At 46.8% G+C, this 27243-nt stretch overlaps 1 protein-coding gene across 1 annotated transcript; it reads left to right on the top strand.

The window, feature by feature from the left end:
* The first annotated feature begins 31 nt into the window (after positions 1-31).
* ARV1 (ARV1 homolog, fatty acid homeostasis modulator) lies at positions 32-17886 on the top strand. The gene is given in 6 exon segments (XM_043596328.1): positions 32-367; positions 8514-8633; positions 11296-11449; positions 13673-13734; positions 13736-13898; positions 14935-17886. Coding segments are annotated over 6 exon segments (852 nt in total). The 5' UTR covers positions 32-157; the 3' UTR covers positions 15078-17886.
* The last annotated feature ends 9357 nt before the right edge of the window (positions 17887-27243 follow it).

Raw genomic sequence — 27243 nt, 5'->3', positions numbered from 1 at the left:
TGGGAGTTGTAGTCCCAGCTCGGCCAGCCGCGAGTCCCCTTTCCGAGGCTGAGACTACGAATCCCAGCAAGCACCGCACGGGACAGGCTTTCCGGTCTGATGTCTGACGTCTTTCCCCGCCACTGAATCGGAAGTTCTCGGCTGCAGTTGCGTGGAAATGGGCACCGGTGGGCGGTATGGGCTACGGCCAGGCAAGGGCAACGCAGAAGGGGTGGTCGCGGGCAAGGGGAACACCGATGGGGTTGCAGCTACTCCCACTCCCACTGCTGCCTCGGCCTCCTGCCAGTACAGGTGCATCGAATGCAACCAAGAGGCCAAGGAGTTGTACCGAGACTATAACCACGGAGTGCTGAAGATAACCATCTGCGTGAGTTGCCAGGCGTGGGGTGTCCTGGGGAAGAAAATGGCGTGGCGGGGTTTGGGGACCATGAGAGGCAGTGGGATATGTATGTCAGCGTTTTAGGGCAGAAAAATCAACGAGTTTCAGGGTCCTGTAATACAGTCTTCAGTTTAATACTTGACATTCCTGTCCGGAGTCAGTCGAGCCTTTGCGGTTATCCATAGTGTTAAAGAACTCACTACCCTGCAGTGATTTTCTCATACCCGTCGTGTTTGCTGGTGAGACCTAACGCGGCGGACGGATTCTCGAATGGAGATGGATGTAGGCGTTGTGCAGAGAAATTTAAAAATCGGATTATGTTGACATTTGAGTTCACGCCCAAACTCTTTAAGTTTTAGCTGTTCACCCTTGCACGGGTAAATGTTACCATCCATACACTCCATGACCTGTATTAAATTTTCCTAGAACGCTTTATGTCGGGTTCATCCTTCGCGATGATTGAATGTATAGTTTGTGTTGTGTGCAACGCACTAAGTTGGACGTTGGTGACACAAGAACCAAAAATGACGAGTTAACAGGACTTTTTATGTTTAAAAAGTCACAAAATTGGAGGTTCTTTTTGCGGTATTTGCAAAGAACCAGCCGCATAGTAGGCAGTCAGTAGGTTTTTGTCCCTTTTCTGATCTGATGATTTGCTAGTAATAATCCTCATTCGGAAAACATGGCCTGGTGTTAATACACAAGGGAGCAGACACAGTAGGAATGTGTACCTATTTAATCTGTTGTCGGCCGACATGATCACTGTTCCTGTCTCAAGTGCTTTCCCTCACTTGGCAAAATTGCAACCCTGGTTGAGTCCAGCATATTGTCTGATCTGTCTCCTCCTCACCCTTGCAGCTGTATTTCACTGAGGAAGAAAACACCGAAATTCACGACCACCAACCTCATGTAGCCCATGATACCATCTGACCATCACATTGCATTTCACTAATCCATGCACCATTCCCACAAACCTTCTCGCTCCTCAAGTTTCCCCACATATGCTGCCCTCTTTGCTAAAAAAAAAAAAAAAAAAAAGGAGACCTTCCACAAGCTTTGCAACCACATAAATCCATTCCTGGAACCCTTTATTCATATGCTCTGTCTTCCCTGCTGTTAGGATGGATGAACTGTTCAGTATACCTGTCCAAAACCAATGTGCACATGTGCACTAGATGTCCCTGTCGTCTTCCATTAGGGACATCGCTGTGACAATAATCTTCTGCTCTCCACTGGATCATTCCCACTGATACGTGTACAGTCTTTCCTTAATTTAAACACACACACACACACACACACACACACACACACACACAACTTGACCCCACTTCCTCCTTTGTTTGGGCTCCCGCTCTTTTTCCCCGTCCCTTTGACAGCAAAAGTCCTTTAAGAGATATTTTTAATTGCTATCTCGATTTCCTTTCCTAGTTTCTCTTGAATCTTCTTCAGACACACTTTCTTCCCACCCAGCATTTCACTAGAAACTGTTCTTAAGATCACAGACCTCTACTTTGCTAAATCCAATAGTCTATTCTCAGTGAACTGTCAGCAACATTTGACCTTATTACTTTCCCCTGGACACGCTGCGTGCACTTGCCAGGACACCAGGCTCTTCCAGTTTTCTTACCTTGTTGGCTGTTTCCTCTCAATCTCCTTTCTGGTTCTGTGTCACCTGCCTCACCTCTTAACCGTGAGGCTCAGTTCTTGGGCCTCTTCTCTGTCTACACACTCTCCTTTGAAGAGCTCATTCTGGCTCATGGCTTTAAAGACCATCTACACTTTGACAGTTCCCAAGTTTGAACCTCTAGCCTGAACCTCTTCCTTGAATTCCAGAACACAAATGTCCAGCTAACGACTTGATTTCTCCAGCTGGATATTTCTAGTTATCTCAAACGTTCACGGTTAATGGCGGCTCTTCCATGTTAGTTCCTAAGACCAAAAAAGTTTGGAGTCATCCTTGATTCCTTTCTCCCGCATTTATTTCCTTATTCGGGTGCTCGGCAGGTCCTGTTAATTCTGCCTTCAGATCGTGTTCAGAATCCACTGTTTTTTCACCACCTCTACTGCTACAGCGCTGGTCCATGCTGCCATCATGTCTCACCGGGATTATTGTCATAATTCTTAACCTGTAGCACCCTTGAACGTCTTGAGCCTCTTCACGCAGCAGCCAAAGTGTTCCTTTTCAGGTGTAAGTTAGACAGGGCGCCTGGGTGGCTCAGTCGATTCAGCATCTGAGTTGGGCTCAGGTCACGATCTCGTGGTTCACGAGTTCGAGCCTCGCGTCGGACTCTATGCCAACGGCTCGGAGCCTGGAGCCCGCTTCCGATTCTGGGTCTGCCTCTCTCTCTGCCCCTCCCCCGCTCACACTGTGTCTCTCTTTCTCACGAAAATAAATTAAAACATATAAAATTTTTTTTTTTTAATTTTTTTTTTCAACGTTTATTTATTTTGGGGACAGAGAGAGACAGAGCATGAACGGGGGAGGGGCAGAGAGAGAGGGAGACACAGAATCGGAAACAGGCTCCAGGCTCTGAGCCATCAGCCCAGAGCCCGACGCGGGGCTCGAACTCACGGACCGCGAGATCGTGACCTGGCTGAAGTCGGACGCCTAACCGACTGCGCCACCCAGGCGCCCCTATAAAATTTTTTTTTAATGTAAGGTAGAGGAGCACCTGGCCGGCTCAGGCAGTAGAGCATGAGACTCCTCATCTCCAGATTGTGAGTTCAAGCTGCATGTTGGGCATGGCGCCTACTTAAAAAAAATAATAATAATAATAAAATAAAATTGAAGTTTTCTCAAACTTCCCAGTGATTTTCCATCTCACTCAGAATTAAGGTCAGAATCCTTGCACTGGTTTATAAGGCTCATGTAGTCTCTTGCTACTCTTCCATTATTCTACTGCAGTTTCATTGCCTCCTGATAGTTTTGTTATTGTTGTTGTTTTGGTTTTTGGGGTTTTTTTTTTTGAGAGGGAGAAAGAGAGGATCCCAAGCAGGTGCCGTGCTGTCAGCATGGAACTCAACACATGGCTCAATCCCACGACCATGAGATCATGACCTGGGCCAAAATCAAGAGTTGGATGCTCAACCAACTGGAGGCAGGCACCCCTGCCTCCAGATGGTTCTTAAACCAGGCAAGTTCCTTCCTCAGGGCCTTTGCACTGTGCCTGGAACACTCTTCTGTCAGGATCTGACATGGCTAATTCCCTCACCTCCTTCAAGTATTTTTATTGGCCTCTCAGAGAGGTCTATTCTGACCACCCTATTACAAATCGTGGTTCCCCCTGCCAGGTCTGATATGCCTTATCACCTCTCCCTGCATTATCTTTCCCATAGCACCTATCATCTTTGAATATTCTATAAAACTGACTTATTTGTTATTTATTGCTTGTCTCTTCCCGCTGAAATACAAGCTACACAAGAGATTACATATAATTTATTCATTAATGTAGCTAGATCATCCAGAACAGTGCCTGACACATAGTAAGTATGCAATAAATATTTGTTGAATGAACGAGCCATTTCTATGTTTTTAGATGGTGATATCCTTGTCCATCCTAGTACAAGGGAGAGAATAGTAAGTTATATGGGATCTAAGCTTAATAATTTTTGGACTGGCACAATTAAGTCATCTGTCTTAAAGATGACAACCACATAACCATCTAACTAAAGTTAGTAATCTTCAATAATATAATATATATAACATAAATTATTATAGATAATATAAATTAATCTCTATTTTTTAAAATTCTTGGCATTAAACTAACAAAATCCTTTTCCTCATCGTCAGATGCTGGCTGCTCTATACCTTATTTATGGAAAGTAGTTTTATGGAAAATAATTATTGGATAGCTGTTTAGGTCAGCCGCTGCACCCCCGTCTGGCTCCCCACCCGTTCCCCCAACATCGGCCCCTCTCACCTAGGAGACAGATTTTAGAATTATATTTGGGGTAATGAATGGTGGTACAATACATTATTGTACACAGCCATTTCCTGATGAGATAAGAGTGGGTAATCTCCTTTATCATGATAATGCATAGTAATATGCATAGTAGCATTTTTTTTTAATTTTTTTTTTTAATGTTTATTTATTTTCAAGAGAGACAGAGACAGAGTGTGAACAGGGGAGGGGCAGAGGGAGGGAGACACAGACGCCGAAACGGGCTCCAGGCTCCGAGCCATCAGCCCAGAGCCCGACGCGGGGCTCGAACCCACAAACCGTGAGATCATGACCTGAGCCGGAGTCGGACACTTAACCGACTGAGCCACCCAGGCGCCCCTGCATAGTAGCATTATTTAGGAAAAATCACTTCGTTGATGCTGGACTCTGAAAATTAAATTGCAAAATAATTTTTTAAAGGCCCTCCAAGTCGTGAGAGTAAAAAGTAAACAGTTTTTACACATCAGGCTGTTTGTTCTGGAAAAATAGCCACGGTTTCTATAAGCTGGTGACTCATGCATGCTTCGGTCCCTTGGCTACCAGCAATATACTCAGCCTGATCTCCTACCTGTATTTCTCATCCTTACCTCCCTTCCCTTTGCTCTTACGTCTCCAGTGCCGTCCCCCGCAGCTTGCCCCTGTGTCTCCCGAATTTTTCTCCATCTAATGGAAGCATGTCACTTGCGTTTAGCCACTCCTTCTCCTTCAGCTTTTCACGGTTTCTTATAAGTAGGCTTAAAGATACAGTGCTTTTGACATCCTGTAGTGCCCAGATTGTTTTGTGTGCTCAGATACTTGATAGGTTCATGATGGTGACAAGACAAGACTCCACTGAGATCCTCACAAGTCTGAGTTCTGTTCAGTGTGAACAGTATGGAGCCTCCACCCTTACATCCTGGATGGATGCAGAGATGGATGAGAGGGTATCCTAACCCTGAGGAGCTTCGAGTCTAGGGGGCTCCAGTTTTAAGATACATGTTTTGCTGATTGTGGAGCTAAAACGGAACAGGTTTGAGAATGAGTGGGGAAGGGGACGGCCCTAGAGACGATGGGGAGGAAGAAGCAGCAAGAACGTTCATAAAATATTGGCCAGCTTATATGCTGAAGGAGAGGTGATTTCCCAGGGCACTGAAGAACATAGCAGCAGAAAGTAATTCGTATCCATGGTAACATAGAGGTGGCGGAAATATCTGCGTTTCCGGGATGTGCACAGTCCCTCGTGCTTACGGATTTCTCAGAGGACAACTTTCTCTTTCGCGATACTCGTCCAGTCAGTAGTAAAGGGAGCGGAACGATTTTGCCAGAGTAAGAAAACGCAATCTAAACGTAGCCGCCTGCCACTAGGGTGTTTTACTGTGTGTTTGTTTTGTGCCTGTGTGGGTTTCCTCCTTGCGTTCAAGGTGGAGGGAGCCCTCGTGGGAGAAGCAAGTAGCAGAGGCAGAACAAGGACAAATTAGGCTTAACCTGATAGGGAGGGAACCAGCGGGCTCTAATGAACTTTCAGTGCTCGTAAAATTCTCGGAATGCTAGGAAGGGAAGGTGGGCGTAGCACATCACAGGGCATGTGACACCAGGAGCCGCCCCTCCTACGGGATTCATGTCACCCTGTGTCCCCTTCCATTGTAGCGCTTGCAGTAGCGTGCTTATGCGTCCTCTTCTAAACTGTAAGGTCCTTGAGGATAGAGACTGACATCTCAAGGGGAGTATCTAGCATCCTGGAAGTGCCTGGTCCATAGAAATGGCTAGGAGAGCTATTGCAATGAACGCTGTGGCGTCGACAGACACATCTGTCGGCCAAGTGATTGTAAAAGGGAAAACTGGGCTGCTGTCTTCTGCCACTTCCTCCCAAAAATTGTCCAAATCCTGGCTCAGCTCGACTTGCACTGCCGCCTCCATACGTACGGGTTTTAGGAAACTTTTTTTTAAAGTTTTATTTGTTTATTCTTGGGAGAGAGCGAGAGAGAGAGAGAACAAGCAGGAGAGGGAGAGGGGCAGAGGGAGAGAGAATCCCAAGCAGGCTCCGTGCTGTCAGCACAGAGCCTGACATGGGACTCGAACCCACGAACCGTGAGGTCATGGCCTAAGCTGAAACCAAGAGGCAGTCGCTTAACTCACTGAGCCACCCAGGTGCCCTTGAGGGAACTTGTAAGGGACAGAGATAAGACCCTTGACCAGCCAGCGGTTCCATTTTACGATGCAGTAGGATCTCCAGTGTTGTTTGTAGAGAGGTGTTTTGCCCATAGGCAGCAGAGGGAGGGTGTCTAGAAAACAGCTCTTCGTCATGAATATAGGATGTCTGATTCCGCGGCTTCTGCCTAGACACTGGCTTACTCTTTGCCCAGCTGAAAAACTGTGAAATCGTTAACATCTTTTGCCTCCGTGTGATTAGGTGTATTTAAATGAGGTAATAGCACGTCTCTCTTCATTGGTTCACTTGATGACTTAAAAACATACGCGTTTCTTGTAAATGACCCGAATGAAGTGGAGAAACTCTTTCAGTCGGAAGTGGTTTTTCTTTACCTTTGGAATGCGGGGTTGATATCTTTCAACGCCCTTCGTTTTTTTCCCTAGCACTTTGATGTAATTAAAAGGCCATCCCAGTATGTTTGCATATCCATCACTTCCATTTTTATTTTATCTTCTCAGAATTTCAAAATGTTTTATGTTTGAATTGTAGCCATTCGAACAGTTGCCTTAACTCAACTTTGTAACTAAAACTCTTTGAAATGTCACATTTCTAATGAGCTTGTTCTCTTTTTTTAAAATATTTTTTATTAAAAAAATTTTTTTTAATGTTTATTTATTTTTGAGAGAGAGAGCATGCATGCGGAAGGGGCAGAGGGAGGGGGGACAGAAGATCCAAAGCGGGCTCTGCTGACAGCAGAGAGCCCCATGTAGGGCTCAAACTCACGGACCGTGAAATCATGACCTGACGCTCAACAGACTGAGCCACCCAAGCACCCCTCTGATGAGCTCGTTCTTGTACACGGTGTTATGTGTTCTGCCGGTGTTGGACTTTGATAACATTGTAATCACCGGTGTCCAAAAAAGTTAACGTAGTAGGAGTTACTGAGAGCCCAGGTGTCTTGCTTCCGGTAACCTGGAACCAAGCTGCACCCCATTTGCTTATGTATAGCTCAGCATTTTCCAGCGTCTTCACCATTGTTCATCACAGAGAAGGAGCATTTTCCTCCCATATTCTCAATGTTAATTGGGGGGGGGGGGGGGGGGGAAGAGCTTCTCAGTATCTGCCACATTCTTTACTTGCTTTTAGCTCTCAGAAGCTCTGCGTGCAGGGTTACTTTTCTGAACCCCTTTCTCCAAGTCATGTTTCAAGAACCGCAGAGTTGGTGGCCATCTAGCCAATAGGCAACAGTTTATCAATGGAAGTACATTATAAATGTATTTCAAATTGAAAGCATTTTCTGGGATACTTTTCTGCCTAATCCAGTCTTTAAATCAAATATTTTTGGGGCGCCTGGGTGGCTCAGTTGGTTAAGTGTCCGATTTTAGCTCAGGTCATGATCTCACTATTTCATGAAGTCGAGCCCCACGTCGGGCTTGGTGCTGACAGCTCAGAGCCTGGAGCCCGCTTCGGATTCTGTGTCTCCCTCTCTCTCTGCCCCTCACCTGCTCATTCACTCGCGCTCTCTATCTCTCAATCTCTCAGAAATAAATAAACACTAAGAAAATATTTTCTAAAAAAATCAAAATTTTTTTAGCTTCCTTACATATGAGATTAAAATATTAATATTTATGGGGTGCCTGGGTGGCTCAGTCAGTTAGGCATCCGACTTCAGCTCAGGTCATGATCTCACAGTGAGTTCCAGCCCCACGTCGGGCTCTGTGCTGACAGCTCAGAGCCTGGAGCCTGCTTCGGATTCTGTGTCTCCCTCTCTCTCTGCCCCTCCCCTGCTCATGCTCTGTCTCTCTCTGTCTCAAAAATAAATAAAAACATTAAGAAAATATTTTTAAAAAAAGATTAGTATTTCTAGCCTAGAAGATTGTATTTAGTCATTTCTGAAACCAGAGCTTATGTGAACATTTTGTATCGGAAGAGAAGTTAATTTAAATAAATGCTGACATGTCCTTATTGCTATACAAGTCCAAAATAGACTCTGCTAGTTCAGAATCCTTTAAGATTTCAGAATGTATGAGTTTGCTTGTTCTAATATTATCTTGCATTATTTCAGAAATCCTGCCAGAAACCTGTAGACAAATATATCGAGTATGATCCTGTTATCATCTTGATTAATGCTATTTTATGCAAAGCCCAGGCCTACAGACATATTCTTTTCAATACTAAAATAAACGTAAGTTGTGCTAAATTTTTTTATTTTCTAATTTTACTTGATAATGCTCTTGCATTTTTAAAGAATAATTTGAACGGAATTCAAGAACATTATTTTAAAAAGAAAGTCTAGGGGCGCCTGGGTGGCGCAGTCGGTTAAGGGTCCGACTTCAGCCAGGTCACGATCTCGCGGTCCGGGAGTTCGAGCCCTGCATCAGGCTCTGGGCTGATGGCTCAGAGCCTGGAGCCTGTTTCCGATTCTGTGTCTCCCTCTCTCTCTGCCCATCCCCCGTTCATGCTCTGTCTCTCTCTGTCCCCAAAATAAATAAACGTTGAAAAAAAAAAATTAAAAAAAAAAATAAATAAAAAATAATAAAAAGAAAGTCTATTAAGCATGGGTCTTTTATCTCAGCAGTGTCTGGAAGTTTCTAGAAATAGCAGGCATTGATAAACAAGGCACACAATGTTTAGTGAATATTTAAGAATATGCTCACTGGGAGGAAGTTGAAAAACTATAATCTGTATTGCCTTTTAGTGGGTTTCCTTTTGAAACAGATACCAGTTATTTCTACCAGAATAAAATTAAATATATCCAGGTAAGGAGAGAAATATAGCTAGAGGAAGTAAGCGACCATTAAAAGAGAAATATTTTAATACAGTGTATCACATTTTATATCTTGTTGAGGGAATTCCTTCCCCTCCCCCACGTTAAATAACCAGGGCAGTTTTTAAGTTGCTAGAGCATTGATTCCCAAACTTTGGTACACAATGGAATCACCTGGGAGAGAGAGGGTGGATAGCAGTTCATCCTTCCGAGCCGAGGCCTCGCCCAGAATCAGTTACATCAGAATCTTTGGGGATGAGTTCAGGCATCAGTATTTCTTAAAACCCCCAGGGAATTCTGACGTGCAGCCAGGAGAACCACTGTGCCAACTAGAAGAACCCCAGAAGCCCACACTGATACCTATCCTGGGACTGCATTGCATTTGCACACACTTTCTTTTCCCCACTTTATATTGATATAGAAAGTCCAATGGGTAATGGGTTTTATTTTATTTTTTAAAGTTTATTTATTTTGAGAGAGTGAGGGGCAGAGAGAGAGAGAGGGACAGAGAATCCCAAGCAGGCTCCACACTGTCAGCACAGAAACCTGAGGCAAGGCTCAAACTCACAAACCGTGAGATCATGACCTGAGCTGAAACCAAGAGTTGGACGCTTAACCGACTGAGCCACCCAGGCACCCCAGGAGAAACATGTTGTAAAAAGCCAATTCTTGTTACCTGATCATTTTTATTTTTGCCCAAATTTCAGACTCTTTAGAACTTGCAGCTTTAAAATTTTCTACCTTTTAATTACTGTTTTTTCCATATATTAATTGACACTCATCCAGCATACGGCCATTTTTTAAAAATTTATGTTCAGGACAGATGCGGGCGAGGACGGGGAGAAAGAGGATCTCTTTTGTACTGCTGATGGGAATGCAAACTGGTGCAGCCATTCTGGAAAGCAGTATGGAGGTTCCTCGAAAAATTAAAAATAGAAATACCCTATGACCCAGCAATTGCACGACTAGGTACTTACCCAAGGGATACAGGTGTGCTGTTTCGAAAGGGCACATGCACCCCAGTGTTTATAGAAGCACTATCAACAGTAGCCAAAGAATGGAAAGAGCCCAAATGTCCATCGATGGAGGAATGGATAAAGAAGATGTGGTACATATATACAATGGAGTATTACTCGGCAATCAAAAAGAATGAAATCTTGCCATTTGCAACTACGTGGATGGAACTGGAGGGTATGATGCTAAGCAAAATTAGTCAGAAAAAGACAACTATCATATGATTTCACTCACATGAGGAATTTAAGAGACAAAACAGGCGAACATAAGGAAAGGGAAGCAAAAGTAATATAAAAACAGGGAAGGGGACAAAACATAAAGACTCTTAAATACAGAGAACAAACAGAGGGTTGCTGGAGGGGTTCTGGGAGGGGGGATGGTCTAAATGGGTAAGGGGCATTAAGGAATCTACTCCTGAAGTCAGTTGTTGCACTCTATGGTAACTAACTTGGATGTAAATTAAACAATAAATTAAAAAATAAAATAAATGAAAGTAAACATTTAAAAAAAACATAAAACTTAAAAAGAAATAAAATAAAAATAAAAATTTATGTTCAGACTAGTAGTTTCCTATGTGGTATGATGGAATCTTCAGGTTAAAATGTGTTCTCATTGCTGCTTCTGCCTGTCCACGAGTCACGTGAATTCTGTGCTTGATTCTGTGTATAGGACAGATGCTGAAAATGGAGTGTGAAGGGTGGACTACTCTTGAGAGCGGTATTTCTTAGCGAAGGGCGTACATCAGAATCCCGCCTTGCCCCCAGGACTGTTTCAAAATTGCATGTGTAGGATTTACTTCCCAAGATTCTGAGTCAGGACTGGGGCCACGACATTTGCAATCTGAAAAATCTCCCCTTGTGATTCTGATGGTCATTGCTGATGAAGAGCCATTGGGTTTACAGGCAACACAATTACACACTTAACCGGGCAGTCCTGAATTTGAAAAGCTGTGGGATGGGAGGTTCTTCAAAACCACAAGTACTTAGCTACGTCTGCGCCTACTCGATATTACGTGTAATTAGGTGTTTCTCTACCCAGTAAATGGCATTGTCTTTTTGACTACCAGATGCACGGGAAACTCTGCATATTTTGTTTGCTTTGCGAAGCGTACCTGAGATGGTGGCAGCTTCAAGATTCAAACCAGAACACCGATCCCGACGACTTCATCAGATATGCCAAGGAGTGGGATTTCTACAGAATGTTCGCAATTGCTTCTCTAGGTACGAAGAAGCCACGCTTTCTGTTCTCAGCCATCTAGTCCCCACTATTCTGATCACAAGTGAAGTGGGTGGGCTTAATCATTGGTAAGAGGAGGGGGTTAACATAGGACTTGAGACTTAAACGTTCAGCTCTACCGCTAAGCTGCTAGATGAGTTTGTCTAAATTATGTGCTTGCTTGCTTTTTTATTTGTTACCACACATCTGTTACGGAAATGGTTAGGTTCATCAGATTAGAGAGTTTCGTAAAATATGTTGAGGCATACCATCGTCAATAAAACTCTTAAATTTAATTTCTGATTGCCCAGTTGAAAGACTCCCCAGGTCTCATCTTTATTAAAACAGACTGATAATTGCCAGACCTTATCCAATGTGTTGTGCTAATTGCATTGAACTCATGCAACCTGTTTAATAGGGAAAACTTGTTCTTTCTCTGACTGCATTCAGGAAAAGTGACTCCTGTCCCAAGTTCCTTAAGTTCAAGGAACTGCTTTTCTCCAGAATTCGTTTGTGACTGAGGTCAGAATTGTGTTGAATTAATTTCTGCCACTGTTTTCTTACTTACAGGCTTCCATGCTCTGCTTCTAAAACTCTTTGATTATAATGAAATATTGTTTTAGCAATATTGAGTCTCCAGTGCACTGCAGTGTCACATTCCTGGACTGTGTGTCCTCTTTTGTCCCATTTTCTTCTCTGTTTGCTCTCACTTCCTTGGTCCTCTCATCCGTTTCTGAGGTTTTAAAATTTACATTTTAAGAATTCGCAAACGTATATAATAATATTAAAAACATCCTTGAGGGGTGCCTGGGTGGCGCAGTCGGTTAAGCGTCCGACTTCAGCCAGGTCACGATCTCACGGTCCGTGAGTTTGAGCCCCGCATCGGGCTCTGGGCTGATGGCTCAGAGCCTGGAGCCTGTTTCCGAATCTGTGTCTCCCTCTCTCTCTGCCCCTTGCCCGTTCATGCTCTGTATCTCTCTGTCCCAAAAATAAATAAACGTTGAAAAACATCCTTGAGAACGTTGCCTACGCCAGGAACTAGAACCTAATGTAATTTTAAGCTTTAAAGCAAAACCTCTTAAAATTTCTGAGGATAAGCTCCCGTGTGTCCGTAATTTTTAATATAAAAAATAAACCAGGCTTATTTTCAAATAGTTCAGAATTGCTGTAGCACCTACTCTATAGTGGATATTTTGACACTCAGAAATTTTTTCTACTGTTACTTTCTTAATCCACTATTAGGTTCTGACCCCCTAAAATAGGTTATTAAAAAATGCCCTACAGAGGGGCGCCTGGGTGGCGCAGTCGGTTAAGCGTCCGACTTCAGCCAGGTCACTATCTCGGTCCGTGAGTTCGAGCCCCGCGTCAGGCTCTGGGCTGATGGCTCAGAGCCTGGAGCCTGTTTCCGATTCTGTGTCTCCCTCTCTCTCTGCCCCTCCCCCGTTCATGCTCTGTCTCTCTCTGTCTCAAAAATAAACGTTAAAAAAAAATAATAATTAAAAAAATAATAATAATACCACAGTTAAAAGAAATGTTAAAATCCTAGTTAATGGGAATAGAACAGCCCGTGCTCTGTTCTGTGGACCCAGTGGAACTGTGGCTTCTCCTGTACTGGACTCTGTCTATGAATACTTTCTGGAAGGATAAGGAATTGCACTCAGAAAGCTTGTTAACATGAATTAAGGAAGTTTTAAATTTAGATAACAGTATTCAAAATCTTGTAGATACTAGGTATTCAATAAATAGTGGAAGAATGAGCAAAGAAAAACATCTTCATATGCAATTCTTAGGCTGGGTCCCGTCTTTCGGACTTAAAAAAAACCTCCATGTTCCTGTATTATTCTTTCTGTGGAGGCCTCGAACACTGAAAATACCTAAACAGAGTCTTACTTCCTAGAAAGAACTTCAGAGAGCTGATGATCACAATCCTAACGGACTGACTTTTGCTTCGGTGGGTGATGAAATACTCCACGAAAGAACTGTTGAACTATGTTTCTGAAATCATACCAGCAGGATTTGACACAAAAGGCAGGGGCTTATTTAAAAAAAAAAAAAAAAAAAAAAAAAAAAGGAAGGAGGGAGGGAGGAAAAAGAAAATTTGATCTCGATAAAGCAATTCTAATGAAGTCAGCCGGTAAGTTGTATTTTGGAATTGTGGCTTATTTGGCTTTAGAGAGATATGGTTCAGATCGGGACATTCATGTGTTTGTCCTCCGTTCCCTCCTTAGAACAAGCTGCCTTTTTTACTGGCATCTTTACTTTCCTATGGGTAGAACGGCCGATGACAGCGAAAAAAAAAACCCGACTTCATTTTGCTGCTGAAAGCATTATTGTTGTCGAGCTACGGAAAACTCTTGCTGATTCCAGCCGTCATTTGGGAGCACGACTACACATCCCTGTGCCTCAGGCTCATCAAAGTATTTGTCCTTACATCCAATTTTCAGGCAATCAGAGGTATGTGTATGTTTTATCCTGTCTCCTCCGCGCGTTCAGCCCACACACAAGCTTAAAGCCTTGCGCCTCCGACACGCTCTTGCCAAACCTGTGAAACTCTGGAATTCTTCATAGAATAATAACAGGGCCTGGCACTCCTCTAATGCCTTATTCAGAGCGCGTAGTCGGTATTTGTTCACGTTAACCACGTGGTATTTTTTAGTGCTCAAAATGCCTTCGTGTGCAACATCTCAGTGCCGTGGGGTTAGTAGGGCAGCCGTTATTAACCTCCGCTTTGCGGATGACTTGTCCAAATGTACGTGGCGGGGCAGTCGTCAAGCCAGGAAGCACAGCTCCTACCACACCAAAGAAGGGATGAGCAGCCTTGGGGGTCTTCATTTTCCCCATCCGTTGTGAGAAAGAAGGGTTATTTTAAATGAGGCTGCTACCCGATACCTTTTATCGTAATGCTTACTGTTAAACTCTGTTTGTCTCCAGGTTTGTTTGTTTTTGTTTTGTTTTGTCGATCTCTTTTTTTTTTTTTTTTTAACATTTATTTATTTTTGAGACAGAGAGAGACAGAGCATGAACGGGGGAGGGTCAGAGAGAGAGGGAGACACAGAATCCGAAACCGGCTCCAGGCTCTGAGCTGTCAACACAGAGCCCAATGCAGGGCTCAAACCCACGGACCGCGAGATCATGACCTGAGCTGAAGTCGGTCGCTCAACCGACTGAGCCACCCAGGCGCCCCATTGTCGATCTCTTTATAACCTTAAAATCTGTTCTTAATTTTCTCCGTCAGTATTCATGGAAATCTGTGTCTTGATTTCAGGAGGAGAAACCTCGTGTGTTTGTTATCGGCACATGCTTTGTTTCTCTCCAGAGGTCCGTAGATTTTAAAAAAGTGGGAGAGGATACCAGCACCAGTTAATAAGAACAAATAGAGATTTTTCTCAAAAACAGCTTTACAAAAGAGTTCCATTCAGAATGCCACCTACTTTACATGCTGACATCGCTTAAACTCTTAAGGACTTACTAGTTGTCTGTTCTTTTCCAGTGACCCTGAATATCAGCCGAAAGCTCTCCTTTCTGGCCATCTTTAGTGGCTTACTGGTGGAAAGCACCATGGTCTACTTCTTCCAGAGGATGGAATGGGACGTGGGAAGTGATTGCACCATCTATAAATCTCAAGACTTTTGAAGAGGGTACAGAAGCCTCTTAGCATTCACACACGCAGACGGGCGTCCTCCTCAAATGAGACCAATGCCATCGCAGAATCCGTAGATGCCCTTACGTGACCCAGCCCCTGACTGCCTCTGGGTCACCTCGGCCGCCCCCCCCTCCCCCCAAGGACTTCAGTGCACATCTCTCTGGGTCCTTCACTTCAGGTCAAGGACATCCACATCCGTGCTTTGCTGCTTCCTGGGGCCCTATTCTCCGCCTCTCTGACACCGGCACGCCATGTCGCTTGTAGCGGGACCTGACTCTGAAATCTGCCCCATTGGCCGCTGTCCCCCCCACCCCGCCCCGGTCCCTCGTCCTCCCTTCCACGGGCCCTGCTGTGGGCTGCCTCTTCACCTTCGCTCGACCTCCACTTCTGACCGGCCTTGCTTCGCTTTTTACCCACCTGCAAATGTAGGCAGCTGCCGACTCATCCCCATTAGTCCCCGAACCCATCAGCCCCTTGCCTTTCTGCCGGCCGCGCCTCATTCGAGCCGTTGGGGTGACTCCGCGGCCGTCTTCCCCACAAGGCCAGTGCTGCGCGTGTACAGAGCCTCAGCTGGACCTCCGTGATGCCCCTCTGCCTTCGTGGTCACCTCCAGTGAACCTCCCCCACGCTCCTGCCTCCCGAGTGTGCCCTCCCGTTGCTGAGAGTCGAGCTGGTTACACTATTGCTGGAGCTTTGTTCCTTCTTCAGCTCAAAACTCGTTTGGTCGCCTGCCTTCTTCCCTCCTTCCCTCCCTCTGGTCCTGGACCCGTGCTCGTCTTCCTCTCTGGGCTGTTTGCTCCCTGGAAGCGTCCTCCTCTCCTCCCCCCCCCCCCCCCCCCCCAGGTCACAGTCAGTCTCCCGGCCCACAGCCTGACCCTCCCTGCAGCCTGTGCTGGCCGCGGGGGGCCTGGAGCAGACCCAGAGGCCGGTTTGGGGGTGGGGGTGCAGGCGGCGAGGGAAGCACAAAAGTGGCGGGAGAGCACCCCAGGTCCGAACCTTCTCCGCTGCGGAAAGGCCATCCTCCCTCCTGTGGCCTCAGTCTCCCCTCATGCTCAGCCAATGCTCTTCCTTTTCAGGTCTTCAGACACAGCTCTTTTCATTGTCCTCTCCCGTGCCCTGGCTCCTTCCCCTCTGCAAACTGTACCCGCACAGCTGTCTGTTCTAGAACAACTGGTCAAGCCTGCTTCTTCACCGCCTTTCCTCTTTGTAGGACATACTTTCTCCCATAGTCTCCTGACTCTGCCCTCCTAAAAATCAGAGGGAAGCCAGTTGCCAGGTCTTTGTCAGACTCCTCCTTCAGCTCTGCTCTGGAAGCTCACCCAGAGCGCCTCCTTCTGAGACCTGCCGCCAGTTCCGTCGGTCTTTTGTTCACCAACTTCCCAGCCCCGGGACTCTGACCTCAGCTTCTCTCCTCTCTCTTGCCGTTCACGTTCAGCTCCTAGGACGTAGGCCTCCCAGACTCCCTTGCCCCTCTGCCCGCTCTCTCTGCCCGTCCACTGCCTCCCAGGCAGTGCCAGCACGGCCCCGCCTTTACCTCTGAAGCTGAACTCCCATCTCACCGCCCTGAACCCACCCAAACAGAATCCTTGCCCAAAGCTTTTCTCTGGAAATGTCCCTTTTCACTCAGACCCCGGGTCAGCTCTTGTCTCCTGCCTGAAAGGTTACAACAGCCTCCTCCCAGGCCCTCAACCCAGACCGGCGCCACGCACCGTGGTGGCGTCCCTCCATGTCTGTCATCGTCTCTTACTGCTGACCCTGGAGGTTCTTGTCTCTTCCTGAGGAACGACTTTGTATGTTCTCTTAGCATAAGCGTGGTCCTCAGTGTTCCGGTCCCAGTGCGTTCTCCGCAGACGTGTTCCTACCCCCATCTTCTGTTACAGCCTCCGCACTTCCCCCTATGTCTTCTGCTCTCCCTGGGGCCTGGAGTGGCCTCGTCTCTGCCCAACCAGATAGTCATCTTGGCTTCTCTGTGGAAGGAAGGCTTTCCAAAAACTCGAGTCTGTGGGCTCACTCCCGTTGACCCCCTCCCCCTCTCCCCCTCCAGGGCCCAGCCCAGCACCACAGCGGTCGTATCCAGGATTTCCGGAGACTGTTCTGGTCCTACTTCCCCAGGTGCTTCCACTGGTCACGCGACCCACTGTAATTTCCAGTCAGGAAAACAAAGTCACCTGCCTCACAACCGTTTGAAGACCGTTGTCCTCCTATTACGTTACCTCATGTTTTATATTGTCCACGTCTTCTGCTCCGATTCCAAGCGTCTATGCCTGACTCCCCCAGCCTGGGTAAAAGGTTGGTTCTGGGAGAGACCGGGTGGTTTATACATGAGGAAACAGCATGTTTCCCAAAGTACAGGGCCTGCCCCAAGAAGAATTTGTCGAGTTGATTTTGAGCAGAATGTGTCCCCCTACATACTTCTTTTACTGCCCACAGTTGTGTTCTTGATTATCTGGGGCACAACCAACTGCCCTTGCAACAGAGAAGACATAAAATACAAACCAGGCTCCTCATTTCTGTTGAGCAAAGTGACGCAAAGATTGGGATACACTTCCTGAAAAAGAGAGCTATGGTTATGGCATCGGAAACCCCCAAAACTACCACATAGCCCCCATAAGAAACAACCGAACCACATATAGGCACAGACCCGGCAAGCTCAGAGCCCGGGGTGCTGCCTGGGGAATGAGGGATAGGACAAGGGGAGAGTCCTACTTTGTAGACCACTTCGGGGAAGCTCTGGAAATGGAGGAGGAACGTGAATCCATGATCCACACATAATAAAAGATCTATGTTTCATTCCTTTGACATGTTTATATCTTTTTAATTTAAATGGTAAGTTACTGGCTATAAATAATGTATTTAAAATAGCATTGTGTTCTTACAACAACAGAAATATTTTTCTCTTAATAAAGTCAAAATAAACAGCTTTTGTGAATTTTTCACGAATTCAGTATTTTCCCCTGTGACTAAGCTACTGTTTCAAAATGGCTGACCCAGGGGCATCTGGGTGGCTCAGCAGGTTAAGCATCTGACTCTTGATTTCAGCTCAGGTCATGATCTCACAGTTTGTGATTTTGAGCCCCGGGTCGGGATCCACTCTGACAGTGCAGGACCGACTTGGGATTCTCTCTCTGTCTCCCCCTCCCTTTCTTTCTCTCTCTCTCTCTCTCTCTCTCTCTCTCTCAAAATAAGAATAAACATTAAAAAAAAAATTTTTTTTTTAATGGCTGATCCAAAACTAAATAACTAAAACCACTGAGCTCTACACTTTACAGGGGTGGATTCTATGTCCATAAAACTGATATTAGATAAAAGCAAGATAATCTTACCTTTAGATAAGATAGCACTCCCCCCCCTTTCTCTCTCCCTCTTTCATTTATCCTTTTATTCATCATTCACTTATTCATGTGACATATTACGGAGCTCCTCCTATGTGCATCAGACAGTATAAGATGCAGGGCTGAGTAGCCCTCTTAAAGTTTACAGAAGTAGTGATAGATTTGGAAACCTGAGAAGGTATTTGCAGTGGAGCACGGTTAAGTGCTGTAAAGGGGATCTAGGGAAATGCAGAGCAGGAACACCTGTTCCGGTGTTAGAAGTCGAGAAGGTCCTCTGAGAGGAGGGGGAAAGGAAAGGAACTTTCCAGTGTCCCTGGAGGGAAAATAACCATGCATGCCAAGCCCTGGAGGGCAGAGAGTGTAACGTGTGCAGGGAACCGAAGAGCCCACACAACTGGGTGGAGCGTGGGTGCTGGGGGTTTTAAAAATGAGCCCAGGAAGCTACGTAAGGTCAGATAACAGAGGGCCTCGGGAATTGTAATTTATCCTGAGGATGATGAAACCAACACAGAACGCTAAAAAGAAGATGCCAAGGTAAAAAGTAAAACCAACTGGAATGACCTCGCATAATAGCCACAGGATGGAGCCTGTAGAAAAAAAATGACAATGTAATATGCTGGTCACAGCTTTTCGAACCTTTGACCTGTCAGCTCGTCAGTGAAGACGAACACATCATGATCTTTTAATCCACACTCGATACACCCCCAATCTTTCTTGAGCACCACAAAGGTATTTATTTTTATGAAAACAACTATTCGAAACCCTTTCCCTGAGGGGCGCCTGGGTGACTCAGTCGGTTGAGCATCTGACTTTTCATTTCGGCTCAGGTCACGATCTCACGGTTCCTGGGTTCGAGCCCCGCATTGGGTTTTGTGTTGACAGTGTGGACCCCTACCCCGCTTGCTCTCTCTCAAAATAAATAAATAAACTTTAAAAAAAAGAAAAAAAATATATATATATATTTTAAACCCTTTCCTTGGTGGTGGTGAGCCGGAGTCAGCTAAAGGCTGTGCAAGGTATAGCAGAAGACTACAGAGGAGACCCATCTGATCCAAATCTGCACTCGGGGTCCATCCAACATATTGGTTATTACATCCTCCTTGGGCCGAGCCAAGAAAGGGGAAGACTCCAGGAACACCGCAGAGAGGCCACCCACAGGTGCCCGGCAGGTGCGCTTGAACTAGTGATGAGTTCTCCCCCACCCCATGGAGTTCATCTTTCTCGCCTGTCACCAGCCCTACGTATTTTTCAACATGTTTTAATGAAAAAGTTCAACGATACAAAAAAGCTACAAGGATTCTGCAGCGAAAACCCATATATCCACCACCTATGTTTTACAGTTGTGACATTTTTCCCTGACGTCTTTTCAGGTTTGTTTCTATGAGGAGTCCTGAGACCGCAGAATCGCTCAGTTAGTTACACTGGGAAGTTACAAGGTAGCGGTGGTACTTGGAGCTTTAGAAAGGCGCCTGTGATTTCCAAGACACCCCTTCCCTGCAAGATCGAGATGTGGTCTCACAACGACAGCAAAAGGTATTTATATGCAAATCCACTGGAAGCTATAAAAATCAAATCCCTTTCAGATAGCCCCACTTTCATTGCAAAGTATATGTATTCAAGCCACCAAAGAAAACCTGCCCCCTACTCACAGTCTGATGGGTTATGGCCACACGGTGGCTACTCTGACAGACCCCAGCACTGACCCTGGAGTGTTTCACATCACCCAGAACCAGAGGAAAGCGCCCAATTTATGAGAGCACAATAGAGACTAATCAGGCACATGGAAAATAGACAGTGGTCTTGTCAAAAGACTTCAGCAAAGTGAATGAAGCCCTTTGAACTAAGTTGGGACAAAAATACTGTCACAAATACAAGAGTCACAGAAGGCATTTTTTTAGATATTTGTAAGACAAAGAGGCATCGATCAGAAAAGTTAGATATTTTTAAAAATGTTTTCTAATGTTTATTTTTTGATGTGGGGAGAGGCAGAGAGAGAGAGGGAGACACAGAATCTGAAGCAGGCCCCAGCACTGAGCTGTCAGCACAGAGCCTGACACAGGACTCGAACCCAGGAACCGTGAGATCGTGACCTGTCCGAAGTCAGACGCCTGACTGACTGAGCCACCCAGGCGCCCCTACAGATATTTTTTTGAATCAGTCTTCTATGAAGAAACTGAAGCTTAGATTGGTAAAGGGATTTGCTCAAGGTCACAAGCAGATAACTGACAGAGTTGGGACTAAAACCTTGGCCTCTACTAGCATAACTAGGGCCCTGGGGCTGTGCTGGTCTCCACCCCTGACTGATGGTGCATCCCGGGTCGACCCATCTTCCCTTGTTGAGAAAAGGGTAACTTTCTGTTCTTCAAATACAATTAGGAATCGAGAACAAGAGAGTTAAAAAAAAAATAGACTAGGAATCGATGTTTTTTAATGTTTATATATTTATTTTGAAAGAGAGAGAGAAAGAACGAGTGGGGGGAGGGGCAGAGAAAGAAGGAGAGACGGAATCGCAAGCAGGCTCCTCACTGTCAGTGCAGAGCCCAACACAGCGCTCGATCTCACAAACTGTGAGATCATGACCTGAGCCGAGATGAAGAGTCAGACGCTTAACTGACCGAGCCACCCAGGAGCCCCTAGGACTGGATTCAGATATTAGTCTCCAAGGGAAGACACTGTAGACAGAGAGGAGCATTTTACTGTAGACTTTTCTCCGTGGGACAGCTGTGAGCCTTAAAACTTGGATTGTCTCTTTCTGGTATGTAACACATCTAGCCATAACCTTTCCTTATAACATTGGGCACACGTTCTGAAGGGAAATGTTATGAACCCAAGACTAAATTTAAAATGCTCTCTGGCTCCCGAAGAATCAACAGAGGAAAAGCACTATAAAAGCAAGAACCCCAGGACCCCAAACAGGACTTTCCGACTTGACAAATATTTATATACGCTCTGAGCTGAGCACTGTATATATTTGCCTGGAGCCAGGCACTATTTTAAGGGCTTTATAATCAGTAAGTCCTTTTATCCTTATATTAACCCTAGAAGACGTCTGTGGACTAAAATGACTCCAAGAGCCCATCAGGAAACGTATCTGAATGCATTGGAGGAGTTGGCACGTCGTGTTCAGCCAGCAGATTGAGTGATGATGTCCCCGGGTGACACACATAAATAGAAAAGGCGGGGAAGAACCAACAGTACCCCGAAATGTGTGTTAGTTTTCTGTGGTCACTGCAACAAATTACCACAAGCTTGGGGGCTTAAGACAACATATTTAGGGGAGCCTGGGTGGCTCAGTCGGTTAAAGCCCGACTTCGGCTCAGGTCATGATCTCACAGTGCGTGAGTTCGAACCCCGCGTCGGGCTCTGTGCTGACCGCTCAGAGCCTGGAGCCTGCTCCGTATTCTGTGTCTCCCTCTCTCTCTCTGCCCCACGCCCCCGCCCCCATTGCATTCTCCCTGTCTCTCTCAAAAATAAACGTTAAAAAAAATTGGTTTTTTTTTTAAAGACGACGTATTTATCCGCTCACAAATCTAGAGGCAGAAAGAACAAAGTCCGGCCTCAGGTTCACAGGTGTTGGTAGGGCCCTGCTCCCCCTAGAGGCTACAGGGGGGAATGCACCCTTGCCTCTCCCAGCTCTGGGTGGCTGCTGCGGTTCCAAGGCTGTGGCCCAAGTCTCTCCCATGTCCCTTCCAGCCCCACATCGCCTGCTCCTCCCTTGTGTCAAGTCTCCCTCTGCCTTTCTCTTGCAAGGCCACTTGTGATGGCATTTAGGACCCACCTGGATAATCCAGGATACTCCGGTGACCTCGAGATCCTTAATCACGTCTTTTATAAAGGCCTTTTCCAAACACAGTAACATTCACAAGTTCCAGAGATTCTGCCTTTAGGCCAGATGTTTTCGGGGGGACAATTTTCAGCCTGCCACAAAACTGCCTGGCTAATAACAGCCCCCTCCCCCTAGCATCCCCACGTCGCCCCCACACACATACAAATACCCTCGCCCTCCCACGCTTGAATAGGATTCTCCCGTGAAGCCTAACCCTTTATCTGTAACTTCATCAAAGGGAAAGCAGACGTCAGGGCCCTACAAGGAACTCTCTGACAGTCACCTTACTGCACAGCTTCCTGTTTTGGGAGCTGTTGCAGCAGAAGCTCCGAGACTAGATGTGGGTCACGGGGGAGATCCCTACAGCGGTTGGGAGTGGATCCGGGTGACTCTCGCGATTCCCTTGCAAACATTTAAAGAATGCTCTCCTGACTCGTCCCCACATTTTCCAGAAGTCGGCTTGCTTAGACACACTCGGCAGGGAAACACCAAGGTAAACACTTGCCCGAGAGCTGAGCATTTTCACCCCGTATCTGCCCTGTTTGTGTTCTGCTAGCAAATAGGACAACTTGCATTCCTCACAGGTGATTCTTGTGCTGATTTTACAGCTGGCTTCCTCTTCTCTGTCCTGCCCTTGTATTCCCTTTGTGCTGATTTCTTTTTTTAACATTTATTTATTTTTGAGAAACAGAGAGAGACAGAGCATGAACAGGGGAGGGGCAGAGAGAGAGACGCACAGAGACAGGAGCAGGCTCCAGGCTCTGAACTGTCAGCACAGAGCTCGATGCGGGGCTAGAACTCATGAACTGAGATCGTGCCCTGAGCCGAAGTCGGACGCTTAACCCACTGAGCCACCCAGGCGCCCGTCTTTTTTTTTTTTTTTTTTTTTTATGCTTATTCATTTTGATAGAGAGAGAGACAATGAATCCCAAGTAGGCTCTGAGCTGTCAGGCAGGGCTCAATTTCACAAACCATGAGATCATGACCTGAGCCAAAACCAAGAGTCGCACACTTAACGGACTGAGCCACCGAGGTGCCCCAGCTTTGTGCCAATTTCTAAACCCACTTTTTTTTTTAAAAATGGCATTTTGGGAGTGCCTGGGTGGCTCAGTTGGTTAAACATCCGGCTTCGGCTCAGGTCGTGATCTCACGGTTCGTGAGTTCGAATCCCCGTGTCAGACTCTGTGCTGACAGCTCAGAGCCTGGAGCCTGCTCCGGATTCGGTCTCCCTCTCTCTCTGCCCCTCCCCCACTCCCACTCTGTCTCTCCAAAATGAATAAACGTTAAAAAAAATTTTTTAATGGCATTTTATTGTATTGTGTGAATTTTTATAAAGAAGCCTTACGTAGTTTTTGGACCCAAGGTGGTATATACATCGTATCAATCCATTTAAGACACAGAAGTGTATGACCTAGCACATATGGGTCCCAGTTTGTCTCCTGCCCTATGGGGTGTGTTTCCATCCTTTCTTCTACGGTGGGGCGAGGTAAACTCAACTTCCAGGTCTTGTGCCAGGCTCCTTCCAGCTTGAGGTCCTGGCACGGCGGAAATGCATTGGTAGGAGCGGCTGGGCCTCTGGAGGTTTATTCCTCAGGGAGGCAGTCATCAGGGTGTGTCCGATAGAAGCTTGTTGAAAGGAATCAGTCACACGCGGTGACGGTGGCGTATGACCACAGGGGGACGGAGCTGAACCTGTCTTCCCTGGTATTTCTGCCTGCAGGGCAAGTAGGGATCAGCCACAGAGAGGACCCGTGCCCCGGAGGGCGTGTTGCCGGCCTCGACATGCTGGGCACACACTGCAAGTGGAGTCTGGTGACTGAGCGCCGTCCTCAGTCCCCAAATTCATCTCCATCTAGATCCCTGGGTTCTCTGCAGAGGGACACACGGGAGAAATGGGCGGGCACGGTCACCGGCTTGCCCTTCAACCTCAAATCCGGGCTGTTTTCCCACCCTTGTGCTAGACTTAGGGGGTTCAAAGGTGCTTTCTTCTTGTTTCTAACACATTTTTTAGAGGCCTTTTTTTTTTTTTTTTTTTTTGCCCAAGCAGGCTCTGTGCTCGTCATCAGTGCAGAGCCCAGCACGGGGCTCAAACTCACGAACCGTGAGATCGTGACCTGAGCTGAAATCAAGAGTCAGATGCTTAACTGACTGAGCCACCCAGGTGCCCCTAGAGGCCATCATAATGGTCTCCCCTTTCACCCTTTCTCCCAGAGCCTCACCCTGGCGTCGCATCATCCTGAGGACAGGAGAAAGAAAGGGAACGAAGGGGAAGGTGCTCTCTTCCCTGAGTCCTGGGACAGAGCCCGACTAAGTCCTCACTTCCCTTCTCCTAGGCCGCTCCCTCTGAAGGAAACTGGGGCGTGCTCTCTGCCACGAGGTGACTGTGGCTTTGACCACGTCTATTTCTAACACAAGTGCTCCTCCCACCAAAACCCGCCTTCCCAATAACAACGGTCTCTGTGTTCCTGTGGGACTTTCATTGGAGCTTCTCCATCTTGGAGACCGAACAAGAAGCGGGGGGGGGGGGGGGGGGGGGGTCTCCGGGCTTGTCCCTGAGGCTGACATGTGCCCCTGTGCTCTCTCCTCTCTCTGGCATCGGCTCCCTAGGGCCATAACTCCTCCTTACTGACTTGCTTCACGCTTTTCGTTTTGCTAACATCACCCCGTTAGTGTATCTAATAAAGGTTTTGCTCAACCCTCTGTAGGTACTCGGTTTGTGCACGTTCTTCAGGGAGTCAGAAGCAGACAGGGATCTGGGTATCTAGGGACCTGTCCTCAGTTGACCGGAAGCCAGAGAAATGAGGTGGAAACGTAATGCACTCTCACAGTTGGTTAGAACAAAGGCACCAGGTCCACTTCCAGGGCCTGTCCTCCCTGGGTGGTCGCGAGGCCCACCGGCTCCTGTCGCATTTTCACCCATGGAACTGTGACCCAGGTGTCAGCTGTCCCTCACGTGGAGCCTGCAGGTGTCATCTTTGCGACAGAAGCCCTACCACCTCCGTGTAGAATCGGCTCAGATGCATCTCTCCGAACTCAAAGTACAACCTGCCCCGAAGACAAGTAGACCCGACACGTTTGGGCTTTCACAATCGGTCAGGTTTCTTTGGACAGAAGGATGAAATCAAATGGCTACCTGGCCTGATGTTGGTTGCTGAAGAGCCTTTCCGTCACCCGTGCGCTTGGCCATACCTATGTCTATAATCACGGGCTCTGAAAGAAATCAGGCGCGTGCACGGAGAAGTGAGAGCAAGGTCCAGGAGAGAGCACTGCACGGTAAATCGTGAAATAACGCGCTGTGATTTAAGATCGAGGGGCTACGGCACGTTATTCCAACACCTGCTTGGGTCTTAAGCGTAAATGGAGCCCAAACCTCATTTGAGAACTCCAGCTCCCTTAGCCACGACCTTCTGGGCCTCAGGGGCCCCTCGTACTTCCCTGATCGTAGTATTGACCCGCACACGTTAGGTGTTTGTAGAAGGGGCATCTGCCAGAGACCCTCCAGGTTCTGCATTGTGCTCTCCGTGCCTGCCTCAGCGCGACCCGAAATAGGACTAAGTACACGTCAGCCGAATGAATGACATCAACCTAGGTTACAGAAAAACGAAAGCAAGGGATCAGGCTGGTTAACTGACTCTGAAAGCCACTAGGGACATGAGAGGAACGGCATCATTTGTGAATGGCAAGGCTTAAATGATCAACAACTCTGGGTTCACTGCACATGTGCCCTAGGAAGCGAAAGGTGACTTTCTCTATCTGCTGTGTACATTGCCTTACAGATTACAGCTTCTTTAGCAAAAATTGGACTGTCTTACTGCCTACCAGGCCCTTCATTGGCCACTCCGTTGGAGTAGCAAAATAGTCCCACTCCAAACATAGAGGTGATGACTTATGCCAGGGAGCAATAAAGGGCAGTGGCTGAATTTACTTATTTATTTTGAGAGACAGAGAGAGAGTGCACGCAAGAGTGTGCAAGTGGGGGAGGAGCAGAGAGGAGAGAGAGAGAGAGAGAGAGAGAGAGAGAGAATCCCAAGCAGGCTCCGTGCTGTCAGCACAGAGCCCAGTGCGGGTCTCGATCCCACGAACCGAGAGATCATGACCTGAGCCGAAATCAAGAGTTTGACACTTAACCTACTGAGCCACCCAGGAGCCTCCCCCCACCCCAGCAGAATTTATTTTCCAATCATTTGCAGGACCTTTGTAAGGTGAGTGTATGAGAAAACATTTTATAGTTTGGGAAATTTTAATATTCCTTGCCAAGGTATATTTACACTATGTTTGCAGTAAGAGAAAGTTTGGGGCAATTTATATATATTTCAAATGGACTACTAAGGCCTGCAGTGGTTTATGTATATTTGCCACGTCCCCATCGGGGTGAGGAACGTGTCAGCCCTTCCCCACAGTAAGGGAGAGGCCCCTTGCTGACCTGGATTCACTCCACTTCTAGCTTTGGTAGCCGATCCCCCAATACTGACATGAGGGCCCCCAAACTCAAAGGCACTGTGAATCTGTGGTTGAAGTTCCAGAAAAGTCCAGAGGCAGCAGACCCAGGGAAGCTGTGCATTCTCAATTTTTTTTTTTTAACATTTATTTATTTTTGAAAGAGAGAGAGAGAGAGCGAGCAGGGGAGGGGCAGAGAAAGAGGGAGACACAGAATCGGAAGCAGGCTCCAGGCTCTAAGCTGTCAGCACAGAGCCTGATGCAGGACTCAAACCCACGAACCGTGAGACCATGACCTGAGCTTAAGTCGGATGCTTAACCGACTGAGCCACCCAGGCACCCAGAAGCTGTGCATTCTAAACTGGGGGGCTCCCTCTCGCCTGAGCTTCACTCCCTGCAAGCTTCACTCCCTCGGCTGTGGGTGCCCATCCTGAGAGGACAGAGTCTCCTGGCCATTGCCCGGGGCTCCAAGAAGATGCTGCTTCCCGGGCCAGTGTGAACACTAGATGGCAACTGGATCTGTGTTAGAATCACCTGGGGGACTTCTAGAAGTGTGCAGAG

Source organism: Prionailurus bengalensis, chromosome D2 (genome assembly GCF_016509475.1).
Source record: "Prionailurus bengalensis isolate Pbe53 chromosome D2, Fcat_Pben_1.1_paternal_pri, whole genome shotgun sequence".
Lineage (NCBI taxonomy): Eukaryota > Metazoa > Chordata > Mammalia > Carnivora > Felidae > Prionailurus > Prionailurus bengalensis.
The sequence above is the reverse complement of the archived record's forward strand: the minus strand, read 5'-3'. Positions and strand labels throughout refer to the sequence as shown.